We start from the raw sequence: 26,235 nt of genomic DNA on the forward strand, positions 1-26,235 counted from the left end.
TAAATAATCAAAAGTAGCAGATCTACAAGCTCAAAACGCGTCGCTTCGCGCCGCGTTTTGAGCTTGCAGATCTGCTACTTTTGATGCTTTCGTGTGACGCTGTGGAACGATGAAGTAGGGCGCTAATCTACAAAAAACAACAACACACACACAAAGTTAGAATATGGAGATAAGAGCTTTCTTCTTTTGCCCGAGAGCAACGACATTATGCTGGCTCATTCCCCTGGTAGCGCTCTATGACTTCAGGACATGCGGCTAAAGACTAGGTATCCCTGGTACAGGGCATCTGGTGCAATCTGCCCTTCCAGTCTCCTTGGCTCATAAATACAATTTATGTTTTGGGCCATTTTGCTTTGAGGCTTTGTGATGATATACGCATTTGATCCGTGTTTTTTTTTCTCTCTCTCACGGCATTACATTACACTTTGCTGATGTGAGAACAAAATAGATTTGGAAATTGTTAGAGGTCTGTTTGTCTTTCCTGTCTCGTTTCAGAAATCCGATCTGATCAAATATTTTTTGAAACACATTGTATTATAAGAAATTGCATGATTTTCTTTCAGATGTGTCAAATATTGTCTCTCTCTATATTATGCTGTTAGGCATACAGTATACTACACTATAATATACAGTATCCTATAATGTATGCCTATTTGAGCTCATTTATGGCCCCAATGACCCACTGCAGATATTTTATATCAATAAAAACATCAACATGAACCACTTAAAACCCTATAGGCTATACTTCATTAACCGGAGTCCCCCAGGGTCTACACTAGGCCCCCTCCTTTTTTCCCTCTACGCCAAATCGTTTAGACGAAAATACGCGATCTACAACCCACAATGCTTTGATCTACAACCCACAATGCTTTGCGTTGCGTTGCATTGTGCAGCTTGGAGATCGACACATTTTTTTTGCCGAATGTTTGACCCAGGATAGGGACGCTGGGGTTCATGTGGTTAGAAAGCATCCTCACTGGTTTGGTTTACCAGAGAACAAGCAAGTGAGGATTGGCCTAACATAAGGGGCATAGAATAATCTCGTCTCCAGCCTGAGCCTGCCCACTGCTACTGTTTTGTCTCCAAGGCGCACCATCTCAGCCAAGTTAAACAATAACTCTCATATCGCTCAGGCAGCTAGCTAGGAAATAAGGTCAACAGCCGTCGAGAGCTTATCAGATCTTATGCCCACAAAGAAATATACGAGAGCTGCCACTTGTGAATATTCATGAGCGTTATAACTCCTCCAGCCGCGCAGGCCTGCGGTGAATAATTGACCCCTTACCCAGGGACGCACTTCCTCGCGACTTGATCCGTGCGGAGAGAAAAGGAGGGAGATTGTACCACATAAGCCACAAGCCACACATTGCGTGGATGCATGCTAATATGACCTTTACACAGAGACGCACTGGGGAAACAGCAAGGGGGTCATCGTGGCTTGACCTTTTCTAATGTTTGACGTTGCTGTGCCGCACTAATGGCTACGATAAGGGCTTCAAATTGTTTTAAGACATTGAAAAGGGACCATCTGCGTTCATAAATTTAGACCGTGGCAATAGAAAATATCATACCCAATGATATGACTTAATTCGTTTATATTCTTTCCCCCTCTTTCCCAAATGGCATCATAATCTAAATGGGTGGTAAGTGAGAGATACTGCTTGCATGCTTTCAGAGATGCTTCTTATAGTCCCACACTGTCAATTTATGATCTGTTTCTACCGGCTAACAATCCATCCAAGACCATTCTAATCTTCACTTCTGAAGTGTCCTGAGGGTCATTTATTTGGGTTTCTTTTTGTATAAATTATGCTGAAATGACATAATTTCGTCCTTCACATTCGGTCAGGCTGATACAGGCTGACAGGTTTCTGCAGAAGATAGCCAGTCAGTGTTCAGGGCAGGGTCATGTGGACAAATGTCTTTTGTGTTCTATTTTGTCTATCACCATTGGTTCTGCTTGCAAAACCAATGTTTATACTGTGACATAAAAAAATAAAAATATGTATATATATATACAAAATAGATCATTCCCAATATATTTATGAGGAGCCAGACACAAGAAGCACAAGGAACCTATTATTCAGGGAAATATGTACCAAAAATAGGCTCAGTTGTTCACTTCCGGCAGAAAGTATGAAAATTTGCACATGGAATCTTTGAAGTATGCTGATTTCAATTTTTGCTGGATCTGGTCGTAAAATGAGAATTAAAGATGGCCGCCAACGTTTTTGGTTCAATTAGGTTTTGTATTCCAATCTTTGACACCTCATCACTTTTGAATGTGAAACAAGTTTGTTTTGATGAAATCCAAATTGTAAAGCAGCAATACTTTGAGAATTTTGGTTTCTGTAGATTCATTTAGCAGATTAGAGTCTGTTTTTATAGTAAATTTGATTGAAACCAGTGTTTGTCCAAAGTGCTTCATCTGAGCCACATGATGTTGGTGTCTCTACCTATGTTTTGAGGGGTATTATTTCACATGAGATCATATTACAATGGGTTCACATTTATTTAATATTTTTGTAGCAACAGTGAAAACTCATTCTTCAAAAACATCCAGTAGTATCCAGAAAGCCTTTGCTTCAGATCTCAAAAATGCAATCAGTACTTTCGAAAAGCTGGGGAATCTATTCTCAGAAGACAGTAACGACTTGTATGTGCTTGATACCAAAGTCATCATGCCTGATGAAGTGGTAGCCACAGTGCGATCTGTGGAGGACATTGGCAAAACACAATTTGATAGCTTTGTGGAGAAGCGAATCAAGGATCCTTCTATCAATGTGTATGATAACATTGCAAAGAACAATCTACCTCTGTTCAAATCAAAGCTGAGGAAAACATCATCAAAGTCTCAGGTGAAGATAACAAGTATGAAAAGTGACGTGCAGCTGTTTTCACTAATGTACTGTACATTGCTTGCCAAGCTAGAGATGGTGATCTTGACACTTTCATTGAACACGAGTGCCATGCGTGGCCACCGGCATTGGCTGAAGGTATCAATACAATGCGCCCACCAATCAGTAAAGCTGATCTCTTGCCCTGTTTGGAAACTTTAGCACCACGTCCTGGTGATCCCCCCAAAAGAGTAGTTTGTATTTTTGATGGCGCTGCCTTCAAAGTTGAACGAGGAGACAGAGTTGAACGAGGAGAACAGACATCCGTGCCACGAAACTGGAGCAGCTTCCTTCGTATAGATTCCAACAAAAAGACATTATTCGGCTTCCTCGCAGCTGCTCTGGAAACAATGGTTGTACTTGTTCCAGATGGGAAAACACTTCTCACAACCCATGAAGAAGATGTTTTTCAACTTCAACCATGTACACATGAAGAGGCTGATTCACGAATACATGCCTGGCACACATACCAGCGGGTGCACAGAAGTGTCGACATTCATGCAACGGACACAGATGTGGTTGTGTTGGCTATCGCAATGGCAAGTGTCATGAATGGTTCTGAACTGTAGTTGGAATTTGGACAGTTTGGGGAAAGTCTTCTATCATCTCTCACACGCAGCAGAAGAAGTAACAAATTAGTCCAGGGGCCAGCACTGATATTCAACACAAATTGGTACCATCTAAGGTGACCGTAAAGTTTTTGTATTTTTGTCTTCCTACATGTCTCTAGTTTATATTTTGGTATGATAACCCTTCCAATCTTGTAGCTTAATGGCAGTTATCACTACCTACCGGCTAATGTATCCGGTAGGAGACACAAAGTAGAATCTTTGTGTCTCCTACCCCGGGCATCAAATTATTGCGACAAAAAACAAATATATCCATGTATTCAAGGCTTCATGGGGTGTGCAATTGATAGAAAATAAATATTTTTTTGGGTGAACTCCTCCTTTAAGTTTTTCAGGGGGACTCTCTACCCATTCAGCTATGACCACCCCAGACCGAAGGAGGGTCAACTTTTACAAGCTTATGGAAAGCAGTCTTTTTGCAAACACCAAAAATCTGAGAAGTTATCAATTGCACACCCCATGAAGCCTTGAATACATGGATATATTTTGTTTTTTGTCGCAATAATTTGATGCCGGGGGTAGGAGACACAAAGATTCTACTTTGTGTCTCCTACCGGATACATTAGCCGGTAGGTAGTGATAACTGCCATTAAGCTACAAGATTGGAAGGGTTATCATACCAAAATATAAACTAGAGACATGTAGGAAGACAAAAATACAAAAACTTTACGGTCACCTTAGGTGGTACCAAAATATGTCTTGGCCCCTGGACTAAATGATGATATGGATGAAAAAGAGAGGTTCTTTGTTGGCCTGTACAATTGAACTTCTCTGAAGAAAGGGAACGAGGCATGCAAGCAGCTATTTGCTCATAGAAATTGCAAAGACTAAGAATAACAGAATAATAAAAACAAATACAAATAAATGTTGGAAAGAGTGATGGCAAACCCTAAATATAATATGACATTACCAAATATTATTTTTTTCTATGGGATTCAGAACTAACAAACATCTTAAAGTTCTTAATGTTGGAATTCAAGATGGCGGCAAACCCTTTGGTCCGAACCCTTGGATCCGGCAATTTTTGAATTCAGCGCACAAAAATGAACAACTTTTTCACATATATCCCTGACTATATTTTCTTACCGCTACAGCAGCTACCTGTCTTCAGTATTATCGCTGCTGTATACAAACACTGCAACCCCATTCAAATGATAATGAAAGAAAACAAATATATACGTACAGTACGCGTCGCGGTGTATTTATGCACTGCTGCCTTAGGTAAGCACGGTTCTTTAGTTTAGTGGTTTGATCTCCACGGGGGAGAGAGAGAGAGAGAGAGAGAGAGAGAGAGAGAGAGAGAGAGAGAGAGAAAGAGAGAGGAGATTAACGTGGATTATATTTGCCATGTTTACTCCCATTTAAATCAGAAAAGGAGGACTCCTCTCTCCTCACTCACTCTGCCACTGTTCTCTGTAAAACCTCCTTTTAGTGTTCCGTTTTCCCCCGGGGGCGTTTGTCCCGTGTCTGTACGCATTATGAATTCTGCCCTCACCGTCGTGGCTTAGCTGTGTTTGAACACTTTTAGACAGCTTAGCTGAGGGGCTCCAAGACGGAAGTTGAAAACGTTGTGTCTTCCGTTTCTAATTGTATTTTATGCTGAAATGTATTGGGGGATTTTTGTTGCTGTGTGCGATGACTTAACTGCATGAGCAGGTTATATAATTTCAAGACAAGCTAACACAGTCTAATATAGTCTCTGTCGGGTGGAAACTGTCTCTGTCCAAAACTGTTACTTTTCAGGATTCAAATACAAAAGGTTAGAATAGGGAGATAAGAGGGGTTCTGCCCGACTGAAACTTTATACAGTATGGTGTGAAGGGCAAACTAAAACTTAATATAGTGAATATAGTGATACATACTGTAGGTAATGCATAATTGGCTATTATGTATCACATACTGTACTGTAGCAGCTGTTAGGTTTTGCTATTCCCACACAGCGAAAGGCTACAGTACTGTATATCTATGCTATGTGCTTGCAAGTTCATTATTTTAACCACTTAAACCCTATATACTTTTGACCAGTGTCCCCCATGCAGGGTCTACACTGACTAGGCCCCCCTACTTAGTTTTTCCCTCTAGATACTGATTAAATCTCTTTGCCGAAAATGGTCCGACCTACAAGTTCACGACACATAAGCGTGTCTGCTATTCTCACAGAATTACACTACTAGGGTTCATGTGGTTAAACAGCTTTTGCTTGACCGATATCTATTGCAAAAAAAGGGATGCATGCATGGACAGATGTGCTGCCGACAGATATTTCTACCCCAGAATGACCACACCAACCATGTCTAACACTGTAACTGCAACTGCCATGAACAGTTCCATATTAACCCATTAAAACCGGGAAAGCATCTGTGTCATTTTAGATTTTTTTAGCGTTGGCTATTTAAAAATAGCAGATATACAAGCTCACAGCGCGTCACTTCGTGCCACGCTACGAGCTTGTACATCTGCTATTTTTGAGCATTTTTTTGAAAAATCTTGAAAGTGAAGAGAACTACTGATTTTAAGAAGGCATTTGTAGAATCGGCCTCAGGTCTTGAAGGGTTGAAACAGTGGAATGCTGCTGTTGCTGCTGCTGCTGCTGCTGCTCTCCAACCTATGGCTGCGTTTTAAGATAATATAATGCAATGTCACTGTGAATGCTTACTGACTATGTTATCTATTGACACATTCTCACCTATACGATGAACACCACCAGCCACCCTGTCAACCTCAGACTGTGGGTCTTTGAACTAAACTTGTCACTAACTTGTGTTGTGACATCCACTTCTCCTACTACAGCACGTTGTGGAACATAGGCTCTCTGTGCATTTAAGTGTACATAGTCCATCCTGGTTGTCCCAGAGGGTGGCACATACCCAGTTCCTGCTCTGGTTCAGTTTCCCAAAGCTTCGGTTGATCTGCTTCGGCAGCGCTATTGGAACCAAAGATCCATCATTTAACAAGATCAAGCCAATCATACTCCCGCACCGCTAGTACGAAAAAATGGTACACAAATAAGTGGCCACTTTAGATCGGCACTCCACACCTGCGTTGGAATTAAGAGACTTGCGTCCTGTGGGTGCGTTCGGATATACACTGCTCAAAATAATTAAGGGAACACTTTGATCCCTTATTTCTTTGAGCAGTATATTATGCTCAGAGAGTGCCGTTGCGCACCCCATTTGCTCTGTGGTTGTTCAGAATGTCAGAGCGGTCGGAGTGTGTATTTCCGAACCGCCAAGCGAGCGCTTTCGAGATGTTCAAGTGGGCCCTGATCCAGAAAAGGTTGAGAACCATGTTTCCTAAGCCCATGCGACACAAATAAATACAGTAAATCAACTTTGGGAGTCTTTCCCGTTGTCTTTGTTTGAACCCGGAACCACATGACACCTTCGTGTGTGTTCACGGTTCAAATCCACATGCAGAGCCAATCAAACAAAGCTACGGTATGAGAAATTGAACCGGAAAAGGGAACAGATAATGCCACCTTCTGTAAACCCTGAACTACAGTTCCACACAGAACCTATATAGTACTCCATTTTGTGGATGATTAATTGAGTTTATAATTAATCACTTAAGCCCTATATACTTTGTCATATGACGAGTAGCAAAAAAGAAAAAAAGCCCATCTACAAGATCATGGTGCGTCACTATGCAATGCGTTGTGAGCTTGTAGATCTGCTATTTCTGAACAATATTGGGAACAATTTTGGCTATAATGACATGCCCAAAATTGGGATGCCAGGGTTTAAAGTGGCTAATGGATTTTAGGGGGATAAGATTCTATTACAGGTATTTGTGCAGGGGGAAATAATATTATTGTATAAGTATAACATAACTATACTACCTTAGTGTAAAATATGGGTTTAAATAATTATTACACGTGTCCTTCCTTTATTTAATTAACAAACCGTCTTTGAAGTGGGAAGTAATAACTTAGATGCTGAGAGATAGATTGCAAGCACACTAAGTCAATCATAATTTTGCACAATATGATAGGCCATTTCATGGCCGACTGATAATATTATGCCATAGCTGACGGTAATTGAAAGGCATGGTTTGAATGACTGTGTGAGCCGTCTCCATCTCAGGGCTTCCACCGTAATGAGTTCTGTGACGCCTGATTTATACTTAGTCGCACGCCGGTGAGTGCCTCGCGGCGGAAAAACATTGGCGATCTACAAGCACACAACGCGTCGCACTGCAGCGCATTTGTGTCAGTGTAGATCGGCTATTTTTTTCTGGTGAGAGAGACGTTGTGCAACCACGTATAAATCAGGCTTTGAGTTGAAGGGTATCTCTGATGCGATTCAGTTGGCTTGTGAGTGTAGGTTTAGATTAGAAGGCTTGCTGCTAAAACTGATGGCTGCCTATTAGCCTATGTCTAATATTAATTACGTCTACCTTCTTTCTTTCTTTCTTTCTTTTTTCTCCATTTCTCTTTCCTCTCCTCTCTTTGTCTTTTAGATGACGAACCAGTTGGGCAAATGTAAGTATATATTGGATGTCGTTATGAACAAACCAGATGATACTACAGACAAATACAACACTGAATGATGATCTTTTTTTATTCACCAGGAAAACAAATTCCACAAACAACCATAAAGACAAAAACATGCGCCAGAGGAATAAAAAATAAGCAATTTTACTTGTTGAAGTAAGTATTGCGGGCGCTGCAGGGTGATGAAAAACACTGTACAACTTATTAGACTGCAAAAAACGCCTACATTGTAGTAACACCTTGCCTCAACTGCCCTTACTTTTTTTTTTCAGATGAGATGACTAAACGGCATATTTTGAACACACATGAAGGTACCAGAGCAGGAGGAGGAGAAGTAGGAGGAGGAGGAGGAGAATGAGGAGAGGGGGGGATATACCTGCCGGGGTCGTTTTCAAAACGAAGCATATCTCGTCTCTTTTTGAGAGAAACTATTATCAGCGTAACACTGGCAAACAACAACGACAACAACAGAAGATAAATGGCTGTCTTAAGCATGCCTTATTCAGTCTTTACATGAAGAGTTCCAGATGATGAGAAAGACTTAAAAAAATATATGAAAATCGCCACAGAAGGTGTAAACACATTTTCTAAATGTGCTGTTGATGTCTCCTTTACTGATTTTATCATGTCCTCCAAACGAGGTCATTCCTTTTTGTATTACATATCATGTAAAATGCATGCAAGATAATTAACGCAATAGGATACTCAGAATAGACATTTTCTGTTGTTATCCCCCATGTCAGAGTGAGCATTTTTTCTTTTGTCCTTTTTTTGGTTTTGTTTAGTTTTTTTTGTGCTGTCCAAAAATGACCTATGTTTTTTATGGAGTCATATCCTAAATGGAAGAAAAATATTATATTGTTTGAAAATGTTGAGGAATTTGTACAGCATATCATGTTATTTAAACAATGTTTGATTTTAAGACAGGAGGTTCACTTTTAACAGAACTTTTTTTGTTGTGAAGCAAAGGGCTTCGACGACTGGCAGTATTTTAATTCAAGAGTGTGATTACAGAAAACGACTACAGTACTGTGTGTTCAAATAGTTCCAACAAATACAGTGTATTCTTTTTTTATTATTATTTCCAAAGTAACTTAGATGTCTTGTATGTGTGTGTATGAGTGTTCAAATGATAGCAAATCTGTAAAAAAAAATAATAATAATTTTTATATTTCCCAATGTATTTATTTTTTTCTCTCTCTCTCTCTTAAACTGTACAGCATGGCTATAATCCTATGCAATATGTATTCATAAATAGATATATGGAGGGCAGTTTGTTTTACTCAGTCAAGCTTTAATATTGTGGGATCACTTGGAAAGCTGGTATAGCGAAATACACTGCAGTAGCTGCATGTCTATCAATACAGTGTGTCCATGTGTGTTGCAGTGGGAGTGGACCTGCGCTATAGGTCTGATCATATGGAGGGACCTGAGTATATAATAGCCTCGAACATGAGACCAATAATTTTTTCTGAATAAAAATATTAAAAAAGTAGTTTTTTTCGTACAGTGTTTTTTCTTGAACAAAAAGTATGTTCAAAGGCAGCCCTCCGTAGCCCTGTTTACATCCGTAGGCGGGAGAAGATGAAAAAAAAAGAACAAGTTTTAGTTCATTGATTTGACCTTTAAAACTCCAACTGGACTCGATTTTTCTCTCAGTCCTGGGCGAGTTTCTTCAGCTCGCGCTCCACCTCCTCCACGTAGGCAGGGAAGGCAGGGTCCAGGAGGCACATGCGGACGAAGGGCCCCAGGTCGTCGCCTCCTTGTGGCGGGGACGAGCGGCGGTACGTCTCGGGCAGAGACAGCGTGCGCTCTCCCAGGAGGCTCTGTGGACGAACAGGGCTGAGTGAGTGAGGATGGATGGCTGGATGGATGCCGCCACCGGCAATAAGACCTGAGGACCGGACTCTACAGATGCCTTTTAAATCAGTGCTTCTCAAACTTTTTTAGTGCCAAGGACCCTCCAAAATTATATGTATTTGGCCGTGGACGCCCCATCGGAAAATGTTTTGTGCCAGGGACCCCCAGAAGCAAAGATTTTAGTTAAAAATGTTGGCTTTAATGCGTGTTCAAAGATTTGCACAAATTCTATTTATTATTCAAAAATAGCAGATCTACAAGCTCATAGCGCGGCACTCGTGCTATCAGCTTGCGTATCTGCTATCTCTGAGAACCACTGTTCTAAATCCTAAGAGTTTTCTGAAAAAACTTATGTTGCTATAATTATATATAGCTAAAATCTAAAATGACCACAGTATCATTTTCAAACCAATTTACCACTCCCTCTCTCTTCAGACTTTGGAGTAAATTAATTTAGCAGCCAGCGCCGGCCGCTAGTCTTTTAATCTGCATCACTTGAGGATGCTTATTACAATTAATATTCCACCGCTTGAAACGCCTGAGGCGGCCGACAGCTCATCTGGGCCGGTGTGTGTCGACGCGAGCTACAGTACAAGCTTTTAGTGCCCTGGTGGTGTGGCTTAGCCACTTAATGTGGCTGCTTCGTTAATTGCAACATCCTGGGTTCAATTAAGCGCCCTGGAAACTGTGAAGCGTCTCATCCCTGCTGTCTCTAACCCTTCACCATCCTATCCAATAAAACAGGCATGCCAAAGAGATGATCTCCAGAAAATGTAAAGCTCAGGGACGTGCACAGATAGACTCTAGGTGTTGCTAGAGCGCCTGCCCTTTGCCCTCTTGACCAGAAGTGCCCTTTTGAAAAAAAATATTTTTTTAATTTTTATTTTTTTCAGTTTACAGCAGGGGTCTTCAACAGAGGGTCCGGGACCCCTAGGGGGTCCTCAGAGTTACTACAGGGGGTCCGCCAAATCTTTATGTGATATGATTTTTCTTTTTACCATAACCACTCGAAACCTAGCATCCCTTTTCTGAGGAGAACTTTAGCCAAAAATAGCAGATCTACAAGCCCACAACGCCTCGCAGTCGGCTATTTTTGGCAAAGAGGTATAGGTGTAGAGGGAAAAAAGAGCAGACCAAGTAAACAAAAAAAAGTATAATTTACTTGAGCACCTGCCCCTCAAAATGTCTGTGCACGCCACTGGTAAAGCTGTTATCGGCAAATCCAACTACACTAATGATGACTTCAATATTCAAAGTGCTGAACATTCGGCAAAAATAGCAGATCTACAGCTGACGATGCATCGCAATGCTGAGAGCTTGTAGATTGGCTATTTTTGGCGAAAACATTTGGTGTAGAGGGGGGGGGGTAAAATACAAACATAGCATTGCTAGAACGCAGTGGTGGAAAGTAACAAAGTGCATATACTAAGTAATGTACTTGCGTTCAATTTTGAGGTATTTTATATTTTCAATTTTTTACTCCTTTACTTCTAATCCACTACATCTCAGAGGCAAATATTGTACTTTTATTCCACTAAAATTATGTGAAAACTTTAGTTACTAGTTATTTTGTAGATTTTGATTATCATTACAAAACATACATTAACCACTTAAGCCCTATTATTTAGGCCATTTGAAAATTGCCTATGTACAAGCTCACAATGCGTTGTGATGCGACGCATTGTGAGCTTGTAGATCTGCTATTTTCAAAAGATTTTCAGACATTTTGAACTTGTGAAATGGCACATTCTGCATAATGACTGCTTTTACTTTTGGTACTTTAAATATATTTTGATGCCAATACTTTTGTACTTTTACTCAAGTAGATAATGAATACAGGACTTTTACTTGTAACAGAGTACATCTACATTGCAGTATCGATAGTTTAACATAATCAGTACTTCTTCCATCACTGGTGTAAAGGTAAAAAAGGAGTGGACCAAGAAGAGAGCCCTGGGGGACCCCGGTCAAATAATACATCGGGTTTGAGAGGTTAAAGCTGCATTACGTAGGTTTGTTTAGTGAATACATTTTTATTTAGTTAATACAATATAACTCTTCTACTGAGACATTTATATCCTGTGTCTGGTTTGACACAATCCTATTTCTGTTTTGAAGGTCAAAATGCAATTTCTCCCCTGAGCAAGCCGGCAGGTGCTATTAGTTCAGTGGTAAAAATGCAAAACATCCGGCGTGTAGGACCATTAAGTTACGTAGTGCAGCTTTAATCTCTGCATTGTTTTATTTTTCTAAGAAGCATTCGGCTCCCTCCGACTTATATGACTTTGATACCTGAGCAAGATGCCTGATGGACAGCGACCCTTGGGCCACCTCTGGCTCAGCGTCCACCACTTCGCCCACTACTGGTCCACTCTGGTAGCACAAGAGAGGGAGAGGGAGACAGGACACGGTAAACTGCGTGTAACACCAAAAGGGTTAACAGACTAATCAATGGTTTCATTATTAATTCAAAGACATCCCTCCATCAGAGGTCTTTTATCTTCCCATGAAGCCCTTTTCACTGAGTCTGTTTGCTAAAGGGCACTACGGTTCAACCACTGCTAAAAGGTCACAAGGTGCAACCACTGCTAAAGCGGTCTCAGGTTCAACAACCAATTTATCACCCCTCTCTCTCTTTAAATTAAAAACCTGTCCGCAGTGGATGTATGGTTTACTGGAATTATTGCAATGCTCCAGATGATGCACAGACTTTTCACGCACGCACACGCACACGCACACGCACACGCACACGCACACGCACACGCACACGCACACACACACACACACACCAGTGGTGGAAAAAGGTACTCACGTGTACTCTGTTGAATGTACTTGAGTAAAAGTACAAAAGTATTGGCATCAAAATGTACTTAAAGCATCAAAAGTAAATTATGCAGAATGTCCCATTTCAAGTTTTCAAATGTATAAAAATATTATGAAAATAGCAGATCTACAAGCTCACAATGTGTCGCATCGCGACGCATTGTGAGCTTATAGATCGGCTATTTTCAAATGGGCGAAATGTATAGGGCTGAAGTGGTTAATGGATATTTTGTAATAAAAATAAAAATCTACAAAGTAACTAGTAACTTAAGTTTTTAAATAATTGTAATGGAGTAAAAGTACAATATTTGCCTCTGACATGTAGTGGAGTAGAAGTAATAGTATTGAAAATTGGAAATACCCAAGTAAAAATACATCAAAATGTGTAAAGTACTTGACTAAATGTACTTTACACCACTGACGCACGCACGCACACACACACACACACACACACACACACACACACACACACACACACACACACACACACACACACACACACACACACACACACACACACACACACTACATTACATTATATTGTGTGCATCCCTGTATGTCTGAAGTTGTATTTCATCTTTCTGGCTGCAGCAGGTGCAAAGTATTACTTACAGCTCATGGCCCATAGTGTATGGTATGTTGCACAATATACCTTGATGTGATTGGTCATGCCATTGCCTCAACTCAACAGTCACTCTCCTCCATGAAAAAGCCAAAGGATTTACTGTCTACAGTGCCATCTAGTGATCACACTGGGAACATCATTCAAAATAATAGGGTATACATTTTCAACTGATATTATGGTATTATCAGTGGTGGAAAAAGTACTACATTTGTTTACTGAAGTAAAAGTATCAATACCATCATGTAGAAATACTCTGTTACAAGAAAATGTCCGGAATTCAAAATTGACTTGGGTAAAAGTACAAAAGTATTGGCATCAAATTGTACTTAAAGGAGTAGTTCACCCCAAATAAATACTTATTTTCTATCAATTACACACCCCATTCATGACGATAACCTGATAACCTAAGCCAATAACCTGATGATGATAATAAAGATGCTTATGTATCCAGTAGGAGACACAAAGGAGACTCTTTGTGTCTCCTACCGGATAGACCGCCAGTAATCAAGTTATTGGCTTGCGGAATGCGACAAAAACTACAAAATCTCCATTAGTAATGTCAATAAGTTTTTTGGGTGAACTATACTTTTAAAGTACCAAAAGTAAAAGTACTCCTTATGCAGAATGTCCCATTTCATGTTTTCAAATGTATGAAAATCTTTGGAAAATAGCAGATCTACAAGCTCACAATGCGTCGCATCGCGACACATTGTGAGCTTGTAGATCGGCTATTTTCAAATGGCCAAAATGTATATAGGGCTGAAGTGGTTAATGTATGTTTTGTAATAATAATCGAAATCTATGAAGTAACTAGTAGCTAAAGTTTTCAAATAGTGGAGTAAAAGTACAAGATTTGCCTCTGAGATGTAGTGGAGTAGAAGTCAAAGTAGCCTACTGAATACTCCAGTAAAGTAAAAATACCCCAAAATTGTACTTAAGTACAGTACTTGAGTACATGCACTTGGTTACTTTACACCACTGGGTATTACCTCATTTATCTACACTAGACCATACCCGGTCGACGCATCCGTGGGGGGATATGCGCACATGATCTGGCAACCCGGGAGGAAGTTCGTCCCATAGCTGGGCAGCCCCGTAACCATGGCGACATTCTTTGACACAAAAGCGCTAATAAGAAGCTGAGATTTGATGAAATTGAAAAACGGGCTTCACAGTTAAGTTCAGATGGTAATGGTCAATGGCTGTGTGCACAATCAGAGCAATTGCTCCAGCCACTGAGGAGAACCGGCTAGCTTCACCTACGCTTCACCTACTCAAGACGGTTACTAGAATTATAGTATGATACATTGTATACATTTAATAATTCACATAATAAAGCAGGAATAATATTATGATTGTACGATTAGCATCAAGGATATTTAGATTTTTATCTTATTGACAAGGACTAGGATGAAATATCTTGCAAAATCACAAATCAAGTTTTAAATCATATCATTATATCTGGGGTAAATCTGGCCTATATGCTCTATGACTAATGTATTTTAAAGTAACTATAAGAAGTTATAGTTATAGTATAAAGTAACAAAATCCTTGGGCATTTTCAGAGTGAAATTTGGGGAAACGTGTTTTATTATGAATATCGTCTCCGTCGGGTGGAAACCTCATATGTCCGAAACTGTTAGTTTTCAGGATTAAAATAAAAAAAATAGCAAAAGTAGCAGATCTACAAGCTCAAAACGTTTCGAGCTTGTAGATCTGCTCTTTTGTATACTTTTGTGTGACATGCTACAGTATATGATCAAGTGTAGTAGGGCGTTCATTTATGGGAGGAAAAACTGTCAAAAGTTAAAATATTGAGATACGAGGTTTCTGCCCCTACAGCAACGACATAAATAATATAAAAGGCATCGCGGTTTGCTGAGTTGTGACATGATGGGACGGATACCTGCTTGGCTGGAGCGGCGGTGGGGTCTGCGGGGGGCTGGTGAGGGGGAGGTGGGGGGCTGCAGCTGGCTGCTGGTGGTGGTGGTGGTGGGACCCCCACCGGAGGAGGGGAGGTGACCACAAACTGCCTCAGTTTGGCCACGGCTCTGGAACACTGCTCCACCGCCTCCTCCCTGCTACTCCCAGCAAACATCATCCTCATGATACGGCTCTCTCCCTGGCAACAAATAAATACAATATAAAACCATGTGTTACTTTGGCCCGACAACCGTCTGAACATATGTTGTGCCAAAAGATTTTTCCAAAATAGCAGATCTACAAGCTCATGAGCTTGTATATCTGCAATTTTTGAACAGCCAAAGTATAAAATATGGTTAACCCCCCCCCCCCATACAAGATTTGAATTGTTAAAATGTTTCAAAAAGTATTCCACATTTTCCCAAATGTTTCTAGATTTTTGGAAAATAGCAGATGTACAAGATCACAACGCGTCACATTTGCGACGCGTTGTGAGCTTGTATATATCGGATATTGTCAAACAGCCGAAGTAGGGTTAAAGTGGTTAAACTGAATGCCATGAACACAATACCTAAACATACCTAAATGAGCAAAGGCTGACCAACGTATAAGGAAAGACTCCTGCACATGGTCTGCATCACATGCAAATAAAAATACAAGGGGAATCACGTACTGTAGTAATGTAGTATTTCTACATTGCAGTATTGATACTTTTACTTAAAAAATGGGAGTACTTTTTCCACCACTGGTCAAGGACACTTCTGAAGTGGATGGTTAGCGAACACGGAAAACCTCCTGTTTACCACTCAAGACTGTGAAAGAAATAAAAGACAGTAACCCGTCAATGTTTTTTTTTTTGCTGATTGATTGAATACTTTATTAGTCAGAAATGTTAACAGCACGTGGTACAGTAAGACATTAAAGCTAAAAGGATAAGACAAAAAAGTCCTACGTTCCTCAATAAGGCTCACAATTAATGCACATTGAAAAAATGAGAAAATAACATCACTTGCTGCCGCGCTGCGAGCCTGTCTGCTATTTTTGAAAATGTTTGGAACATTTTTTAATGATTTTGATTTATGTGTTTTTACATAAATCGCCTCTTCTGGAGGTCCCTGGGGCACAAAATGTTTTCAGGCGGGGGTCCGCAGCCAAACAATTGGGGGGTCCTTGACAGGAAAAGGTTTGAGAACCACTGGTCTACGGCACATGGCTATGGCGTATAGGACCTGTAGGTGTGTACTGTAGGTAGAACGTGTGGTTCTGTGTCTCCCCTCCTCTTTCATACCCTCCTTGTTACCGCTAGTCCAGAGGTCCCTAATCCATTAAGACCGGGAACGCATCTGTGTCACTCATTTTAAGATTTATTTGGCTATTCAAAAATAGAAGATATATATATATACAAGCTCTCTCTCAAACGCTTTTAAAAATACACATTAACAACACATTGGCTGCCAAAAACGCAGATCTGCGTTCTTTTGAATACTATCACTTGGCTGCCAAGAACGCAGATCTGCGTTTTTTTTATTTATTAATTAATTATTATTTTTTTAATTTGACCCAAAGACCAAGGAGATATGATTTTTCGAAGATTTAGACTCCCATCCACTTCCTTGTTAACTTAAAACTTAAAAATTCTGTATCTCGGCTCCTGAGTACTTTTGTTTTTTAATTGAAAAATCTCTGGCAGTTTACTGAAAAAAAATCTGAAATCAATGGTAGTCAATGTGAAATGTTTACAAATTTTCACGATTTTTCGCGAAATAGCTGATCTACAAGCACTCGGTGCCACGCTATGAGCTTGTATATCTGCTATTTTTGAATAGCCAAAGAAATTATAAAAATCGTATTACCAAAATAAATTACACGGATACTTTCCCGGTCTTAATGGGCTAAGCATGTGCCATGGAGTGGGTGCAGCTTTTGGTTCAACCCAACAACGGCATACCAGGGGGGATTTCACTAATTAGTTGAAGGTGTGTGTCCTACTTAGGGAAACCACCTGGTTTACAGTAGTGTTGGAATGGAACGCCGGCAGCAGCATAACCTTGTTATGAGGGTCTCTGGACCGAAACGTGATTCGTGATTCCCCTTGCATTTTTGTTTGCATGTGATACAGACCGTGTGCAGGAGTCTTTCCTTATACGTTGATCAGCCTTTGCTCATTTAGGTATGTTTAATTGTGTCATTACTGTTCATGGCATTCACTCGAGTCAATTTGATTACTACCACTGTGCTATGATGTACGGTACATATTACTTAACACTGATGTGGAAAACAATTGGGCCAATAAGAACAGCGGAGCTGCTAATAACATCGAAATCATCTTCGGACTCAGATTACGTGTGTACGTTGCCAAGCATCAACACACTTAGTTAGTGGCCTAGACAACTGAGACCATAAATATTCGTATATGGTAATGCTTTCACACCATACACCCATTTGCTTTCATTCTCAAAAAACAATTTCATTAGGCCTGCTGTCAACAGATGCCAAAGAGAGACCAACACTTGCCCACCCGACTCTCTATCTAGCACTGAATGTGTTCAGGTATGCTCCAATCGGCTGATGAAATGCATTATGTTTGCCACGTACACCATCCATAATAACTTATGGCTTTATGTTGGATGAAATGAGACGTTTTTTTCTTTTCTTCTAAATTTAGAGTAGCCAATTATCTTTACCCCCTTTTTCTCCCCAATTTAGTCGTTATGCCAATTGATTCCTCCCCGCAAATGTTTTGTGTTGTCACTGCTGTCGTATCCTGCCAGTGAGGAGCCCCCACCGGGAGGACGTGGAGCCTTCGTTCTACTCCTCCCGCTCAACACTCCCCGCTGACAGGTGCCACCCCAGCCCGTAGGAGTACGTGCAATGACCAATATCACCCTCCCCGGGCGGCTTCCCTCCCCTGAAACACGGGCCAATTGTGTTCGTGTAGACGCTCGTCAAAGCCGGATGCACCACATGGTGGATTCGAACCCACAACCTCCATGGTGGTGGGCAGTGACTTTACCACTGCGCCACCCGAGCGCCGTTGAAATGAGACAACGTTATTAATTGTACGTCTTTACCTTAGTGTTGGTAAAACTAAATTAACTTGTACACTTTTTTGGCTGATTTTAAGTGGCCAATAATAATATAGTGTAACCGGACCGGCACCTAGGCTGGTAATCCAGCCTGACAGCGTGTCGCGGTTCGACTCCCGAACCAGCCACTGTCAAAAGACCATACACAACTTCCAGTAAATGATAAATGGTGCATTTACATTCACCCATTCACACACCGATGGCTGAGGAAACCATGCAAGGCACCAACCTGTTCACCGGGAGAAATTAGGGGTTTCAAGGTCTCGCTAAAGGACACTTCGACACTAACTCTGGGGGAGCCCGGGATTGAACTGGGAACCGACCTTCTGAGCCACTGCTGCCCCTGCATTACAACTATATCTAGAAATTCTAGTCTGTCCCTGGCTCCCCTGGCCAACCCAACCCACCAGCCTAACAGATTGGCCAAGCTGGTTTAAACCAACTTTTTTTTTCTCTACATTTTTTATCCCACGATTTTGTAACCCATTTTTTCACCCAGTGCCAATTGCCTATATAATCCTGGTCGCTACTCTCCCTCTGCCAGCCTAGGGAGAGCCCCGAACTGAGCTTGTGCCTCCTTCAATGCCTGAGGAGCTACCACCTGACGGGTGCAGTACGTTAGTCCGACAGCGCATTCCTCCGACAGCGCAGCGCTCCGACGTTTCCAATACTAAACCCGAACCAAACCCGCACCCTAACCCTAACCGCACGCGGATGCCACATAGTCGGAGAAAAGGTCTGTCGGATTAACGCATGCCTCCCCCACCTGACAGGGGGGAGTTTCCCCGTTAGGACCTTGCACGTGGAAGGAACACGTTATTCCAACCAGGTCCTTTCCCCTCCATCAGGCGCCCCGGCTGACCAGGGGGAGGCAGTATAGAGACCAGGATTACTGCATGTTTTTTGTGAGGGTACCTATTCGAACGATATCTTAAAAGTAAATTCCGTGCCTCAAAAAATAAGTTAGAGAGCGTTTTGAAGTTTTAAAAGAGATATGAAAATAGCGAAAAGAAAACAATGGCTGCCGTTCCATTTTGGTCGGCTGCACTCGGATACATTCGGGTTCACTCGAACTCGCCACCTGATTGGCCAACTTTTGCTGTCAATCACAAAACGATGAGCGAGGAGGGGCTTTACCAGGCTAAGGACGCTGATAGGCTCGTCCACTTGGTGGATGACGAAAAAAAGCCAAATAAGCCCTCATGCCAGACTCCTTCCTGAAATCAAATGGAAATGAGAGGGAGGGGCCTTACCAGGCTAGGCAACCCCAGCCTATAAGCTTGATTTGGCACATTCCCCACACCTGCCATTTGATTACTTAGTCCACTTTCCGCCAATCCCCCCCGATATGCCCATATACTGATAACAGAGATCTCCATACATGGGCATAAAAAATCAGTACGAATCATCCTCTGGGAAAATCCAGCGGGTACCTTGTAAACTGGATGATGGACCGAGGGCCCAACATTGACATCCTTTTTTCTTTTTTTTTAATTATCCCATTTTTTCACCCAGTGCCACTGCCTAAGCTGTAATCCTGGGCGCTACTCTCCCTCTGCCAGCTTGGGGAGAGCCCCGAACCGAGCTCATACTTCCTTCAATGCATGAGGAGTGAGCAGGCCGCTTCTTATCACCTGACAAGGGGGTGTTTCCCCGGTAGGACGTAGCGTGTGGAAGGAACACGTTATTTGATCCCTGGCTGACCAGGGGGAGGCAGTATAAAGACCAGGATTACTGCATGTTTTTTGTGAGGGTACCTACCCTAGCGGACACGGGGAGAACATGCAACATTGACATCCTTATAGAGCCCAGCCACTATAGAGGAATCCAAAGAGCGCTGCCTGTAGCTGTGGTGTCGCGGTGCGGAGCGGCACCCGCTTAGCACTGCAGTTATGATTGCCGCTCTGTGGGTTCGTCTATAGCTCGGACAACAACCAATGCCTGGATGATAATCTACACTGCATGTACAGTATGTACTTACCTGAACAGAACTATTAATCACCAGGACGTCTAATTTTGGATGTAATTTGGCTCCCAGCAACACGTACGTAGAATCCTGAGTACATAAAAGAGAATAAACTGAATCAGTATGAAAACAGCATGCTCAATCAAAAATAACAGCTTGTTCCAATCCCTGGGGGAAAAAATTGCAGTATCTAGCAGGCCAGTTGAAAATAACAAATACAAGTTACAATAAACTGTCTGCAGGGGGCTCTATTTACTCAGTAACCTAAGGCCCACTGTTATGGATGATGATAAGCATGTGTACCCACATGTATACTGTACTAACACGTATGCAGTGGTGTGAAGTAACTAAGTACTAAAGTACTGTACTTTTCTTTTTTTTTACTTTCTTTTTAATATTTAATACTTTTACCCCACTCCATCTCAGAGGAAAATATTGTACTTTTACTCCACGACAATTACATGAAAACTTTAGTTACTGGTAACTTTTTAGATATTATTACAAAACACACTAACCACTTCAACCCTATATAAATTTCGTCCATTTGAAATTAGCAGATCTACCAGCTCACAATGCGTTGCATTGTGAGCTGGTAGATCGGCTATTTTCAAAATATTTTTTTATACATTTTGAACTTGTGAAATGGGACATTCTGCACAATAAGTACTTTTACTTTTGGTACTTTAATTATATTTTGATGCCGATACTTTTGTACGGGACTTCTACGTGTAAAACGGTAGTATATCTACATTGCAGTATTTGATACTTTTACTTACAGTAAGTAAAACATGTGAGTACTTCCTCCATCACTGCACGGACAGTATGCCCATACACACACACTAACACATACACACGCTGACCTCATATCTTACACGTTGGGTTGTTCCCTTGTTTGTTATCTGTATTTCTGTCCTTTGAAGCCCTCTGAAGCACATTGAGTCTTATTAAATGTACATTATGAATCAATTTGTCTCGAAGCATTTCATGAGGACGGCGTTACGTCGTCGTCTCTGCATGCACACAGTGCTTTCATGATACAGTAAATATGTTTTTCTTGAAGCAAAACAAGTCATTTTAAGTTAGTTGATGAAGTGTTACTTTGTTGTCTTTGCTTGTTGGTGTGCTTTCAAATATGATTTGAATGGTTTTGAACACTATCTTGTCTCGTCAATGTCCTAGCATTTCTTATTGTATTACAACCACAAATAAACGTGGGGAAGCAGCATTTAGTTTTTATGCACCACATGTCTGGAACAAACTCCCCCAAAAAATGCAGGTCTGCTGGCACTCTTACTGTATGTCTTTTAAAACACAACTAAAGACCTTTCTGTTTGCCGCTGTCTTTGATTGAGTTATTTTTCCTTTTTTTCCTCTTTTCTTTTCTTGTCTGCACTGTACTGTAACTGTATCTGTACATTTTTACTTATTTTTTTGAATGCATCCTAATTGTGTTTCCTTTGCTTGATGTTTTGTGTAAAGCACATTGAATTACCTTGTTAGTTAGTTAGTTAGCTAGTTAGTTTATTTATTTCAGTCATGATTTAAAAAAAAAAATGTTGAACGTACAGAATATAGTCAACCAGATAACTTTTGGCCGAAAAGGTTTGGCCTGAAGCCGAAGCTTATTATGCCCAGCTTATTCATATTTAAATTAATTGACACAAAAGAGCAAAAAAAAAAAAGAAAGCTACAAGTCTTACATATGTCAGAACAAACGAAACAGAACAAAGAGAAACATATGTTGTTGAAATGTGCTATACAAATAAAACCGCCTTGCCAATGGGTGAGCCATTATTTGTATGTCCACATATATATTTTATGATGTACTTACTTACACATGTTATGTTGCATATGTTACGCTTATAATGTGTTAAATTCTCTTCAGGTATTACATTCTCTTTTTTGTATCTGTTACTGTACATAACCTTAACAGCTATTACCTATTGTAGCTTCAGCACAAAAGGGTCAATAGCAGTGATCACAATGATAACATTAATTAATTCCCATTCATTTATTATTATCCCCCCCCCCCACACACACACACACACACACACACACACACACACACACACACACACACACACACACACACACACACACACACCTCCCTTCAGCATCTGTGTTGTAGCTTATGGGGGCTAAGCTCTCATAATTGTATGAACATCCTGAGCATTCCCAGCTCCAATCTATAATGAACCGCCGCATTTGTCTGTCATCCTCTGTGGAAAGCTCTCTGTGCTCTGACCTGGATAGTCCCTGTCTGGTGGAAACCTCATATGTACAACTCACAAATTCAAAAACAGCAAAAAAACGTAGCAGATCTACAAGCTTGAAGCGCGGCGCGGATGCTTTTGTGTGCCGCGGTAGTAAGATCACGTAGGGCGTTAATTGACGGGAAAAAGATAATCTGGAGAATATGGAGATAAGAGGTTTCTGCCCGACAGCAACGATATCTTAAGTCTGGCTGGCTGGGCACGGCATGGCACGGCACGGCACGGCACGCCGGCCCGGGTAAGATAGCTGTGTCTCCTGTCACACTGCCTTTAATGAGCCACTGAGTAGCCCCCCCCCCCCCCCCCCCGCCCTCTGCTAGCAATGTCTCACATGCCAGCATAGGCTCTGCTGCTGCTGGAGAGGGCCTGGCCATATGGCCCAAACGTCATATATGATATATCAGAAAATGGTATAGGCACATGGGAACAAATAGAGAGGGCAGACTGACTTCCCACTCTCTTTTAAAACAGTGAGGAGAAAGGGCAAGAAAAAACAAAGGTTGTATGGCTGGCTCTATACTTTTATGGTTCAAATTATGACTAGAATTTAGATACCTAAGTAACTGCTCCAAATAAACTGGCAAACATCATGGAGGATTAGAACAAAATCATGACAAGACATAAGGACATAAGTACAGCTTGACTCGGTTGGGGAAAATTTGAGTTCATTTTGCCTCAATCTTTCTGAAATTAAACTAAACATGAGGGCTTAAATTTTTCCTGGGATTGGATCATTTGCATACTGTATTTTAATGAGTTTGAACCTGACTGGGGCCTGAAATTCTTAACTCACAAATCATGATCTGTGATTTGTTCTTGTTTTTATCTCCGCCAGGCCGAAGGCAGCAGCGATTGTTGCTTTCACCCCTGTGTTTGAGCGTTCGTGCGTGTGCGTGTGCGTGTCTCTCCACGGCTAATCTCGCATACACTGATCAGTGTCAAATTACATGTGCATGCTGCCAGTCCAGCATGCCAATGAACAACATTTTTATATTATATTTGGGAATTCATAAAATCTGACTCATTGTCCATCCAGGGACTCTATCTTACCCTGAAAACAGCATAATCAAAAAATTAATTACGCATTGGCGTAACGGCAATTTCCATAGTGTTGTAGAAGTAACTTCTCCAATGAGCAAGCTAAGGTGTCGAGCCAAAAACAACAAATATACAGAACCTCAAACAGAGCAGGTATGATGTATAACTAGAAAAGTGAATTGGCCTCTTATAGCGCCACAATGAGGCAGATTTGAAAAATGTAGGATGGCATTATTCCTTGGCCTAGTGGGAATGTATGTGTGTGCAATGTTTCATGGCAATCGCACGCCGTGTTCATGATCTTTGGCATTTTATTCAAAATGGTAGACTCCTAGGAGAACCTAGCACAATAGGTTTGAAAACCACTGCTCTAAGCCAAACTGTGGCCCGTCAGAATGTGTGTTACGTGTCATTGTACAAGACTAGGAAAACAGATGAAATTAAGTAATAAAAAAACCCATAAATACATAAAAATGTAAAAGCAAAATAGCAAGTCACCTGCTTTCTACCTCGTTTGAGTTGTGATTTTACAGATTGACTTCACTCAACCGATTAATAAAACCTCGCCATGCAAACCTTCTTAGAATTTCACACTTCAAGCTAGACAATCAAAAGGTAAAGAAGAAAGTAAAGTGTACCCATTACACACACACAGCACTGTCTACTTACCAGGAGCTCCTGACTTTGAGTGACCCAGACATGGCCAGATTCTGCAATATTGAACATCAGTTCAGGTTTGCCATCAACAGCCTCAAAGTCCTAGAGAGGAGGGGAAAAAAACAGCCTTTTCAGCAAATGTGTGCGGTCAGTGGTGGAGAGTAACTAGGTACATTTACTTAAGTACTGTACTTAAGTACAATTTTGAGGTATTTTTACTTTACTGGAGTAGTTCCAATTTTCAATACCTTTACTCCACTACATCTCAGAGGCAAATATTGTACTTTTACTCCACTACAATTTTGTTTAAACTTTAGTTACTAGTTACTTTGTAGATTTTGATTATTATTATTATTACAAAACATACATTAACCACTTCAGCCCTATATACAGTACATTCATTTCGGGCATTTGAAAATCTACAAGCTCACAGTGAGCTTGTAAATCGGCTATTTTCAAAAGATTTTTTGTACATTAGAAAACTGGGTAATGGGTTATGGGACATTCTGCATAATGAGTAGGCTACTTTTACTTTTGGTACTTTAAGTACATTTTGATGCAATACTGTTGTACTTTTACTCAAAGATGACAGTGAATGAAGTGACAATTTAAGGACTTTTTAATACCTCAAGAAAAGAAAAAGAAAAGACCATTACTGCATCAAAAATAATAAACCAACTATAGGCCTACTATAAAAACTGGTCAAACATTGGCCAAATTGTCAAACAATATAAGAAAGAGTAGATCTGCTATTTTCATAATCTGTGGAACCGAGTCAAACTAAATGTAATGCCTCAACTCCTACATTCCAAGTGCTTGTCAGGGTGGGGGGTCCCCCAGTTCAAATATGATGTTGGGGGGTCCCCCAGTTCAAATATGATCTATTTTTGAATAATTTTTAATGTCTTTAACATAAACCTTCTCTTCTGGGGGTAAATGGCACAACATATTTTCAGATGGGGGTCCGTGGCCAAATATATATATATCTCAACTATTTGGGGGTCCCTGAGAATAAAACGTTTGAGAACCACTAGCCTGGTAGGACTACAATCAATGGTTCACAGACACCTGTGTTTACCCTAATATGTCATTATGGCTGCAGTGAAAAGGGTCCTACTTGCACCCCTATACTGTATGTACAGTTAGGCTAATTTAGATACTTAACAGTAACATTATTGTTGAATATGTTTTATTTATTTTGCTGTTCAGCTGGTAATGTAAAGCAAGGGTTCCCAAACTTTGCAGTGCCGCCGTGACCCCCCAAAATAATCATATTTGAACTGGGGACCCCCCAAAATAATCATATTTGAACTGGGGACCCCCCTGACAAGCACTTGGAATTGTAGGCGTTACATTTAGTTTGACTCGGTTCCACTGCCAGGCGTTGTGAGCTTGTAGATCGTCTATTTTCACAATTGTTTTTCATATTATTTTCATATAATTGTAGTGGAGTAAAAGTACAATTTTGCCTCTGAGATGTAGTGGCGTAAAAGTAAAAGTACTCAAAATTGGAAATACGCGAAGATACCTCAAAACTGTACTTAAGTAGCCAACAGTACTTGAGGAAATGTACTTAGTTACTTTACACCATTGGTTCCAAAATGATGATGGTGTTAAGCTGCTAGCCTACCTTCCATTTTCCCACTTCTTTTTTAGACACCTGCTTGAAATGTGAGAACTTTTTAAGCCTCCATTTTAGACTGGCAGTGACAGTGGTAGCCATTGTTGTTTACAAAACTAACTAAACAAGTGTATGTGTTTGTTGTTGTTGCTGGAAGACTTTTTAGTTGCTTTGGTTTTAGAGGGAGATGAGCTTGATAAAGTTAGTTCATAAAGCTTGATAAAGTAGCATAGTTTTACAGCCGATTGTCTGACCAAGATCTGGAGTATGAGCAGAAGTCAATGTTGCCAGATTCTGCGAGAGAAACAAGCAACACATCAGCTATTTGAAAATGGCCGATCTACA

General features: G+C 40.8%; 2 protein-coding genes across 2 annotated transcripts in view; one reads left to right on the top strand and one right to left on the bottom strand.

The window, feature by feature from the left end:
- Nucleotides 1-9,468, top strand: part of LOC311057801 (neuroplastin-like) — a 57,577-nt gene extending 48,109 nt beyond the window's left edge. Inside the window, exons 7-9 of the mRNA XM_084074897.1 lie at nt 7,985-8,006; nt 8,096-8,174; nt 8,291-9,468. Coding sequence (XP_083931023.1) covers nt 7,985-8,006; nt 8,096-8,156 — 83 coding nt within the window. The 3' untranslated portion in view covers nt 8,157-8,174; nt 8,291-9,468. The remainder of the gene's footprint in view (nt 1-7,984; nt 8,007-8,095; nt 8,175-8,290) is intronic.
- A 205-nt stretch (nt 9,469-9,673) lies between these two features.
- On the bottom strand, nt 9,674-25,992 carry rec114 (REC114 meiotic recombination protein; the record flags this gene model as incomplete). Its single annotated transcript, XM_084055417.1, has 6 exons — nt 9,674-9,844; nt 12,171-12,251; nt 15,233-15,448; nt 20,317-20,391; nt 24,282-24,371; nt 25,900-25,992. The coding sequence occupies 6 exons, from the start codon at nt 25,990-25,992 to the stop codon at nt 9,674-9,676; spliced, it is 726 nt and encodes a 241-aa protein (XP_083911543.1).
- Between the last annotated feature and the right edge of the window lie 243 nt (nt 25,993-26,235).

Source organism: Gymnoscopelus microlampas, assembly GCF_963454915.1.
Source record: "Gymnoscopelus microlampas genome assembly, chromosome: 1".
In the NCBI taxonomy this organism is placed as follows: domain Eukaryota; kingdom Metazoa; phylum Chordata; class Actinopteri; order Myctophiformes; family Myctophidae; genus Gymnoscopelus; species Gymnoscopelus microlampas.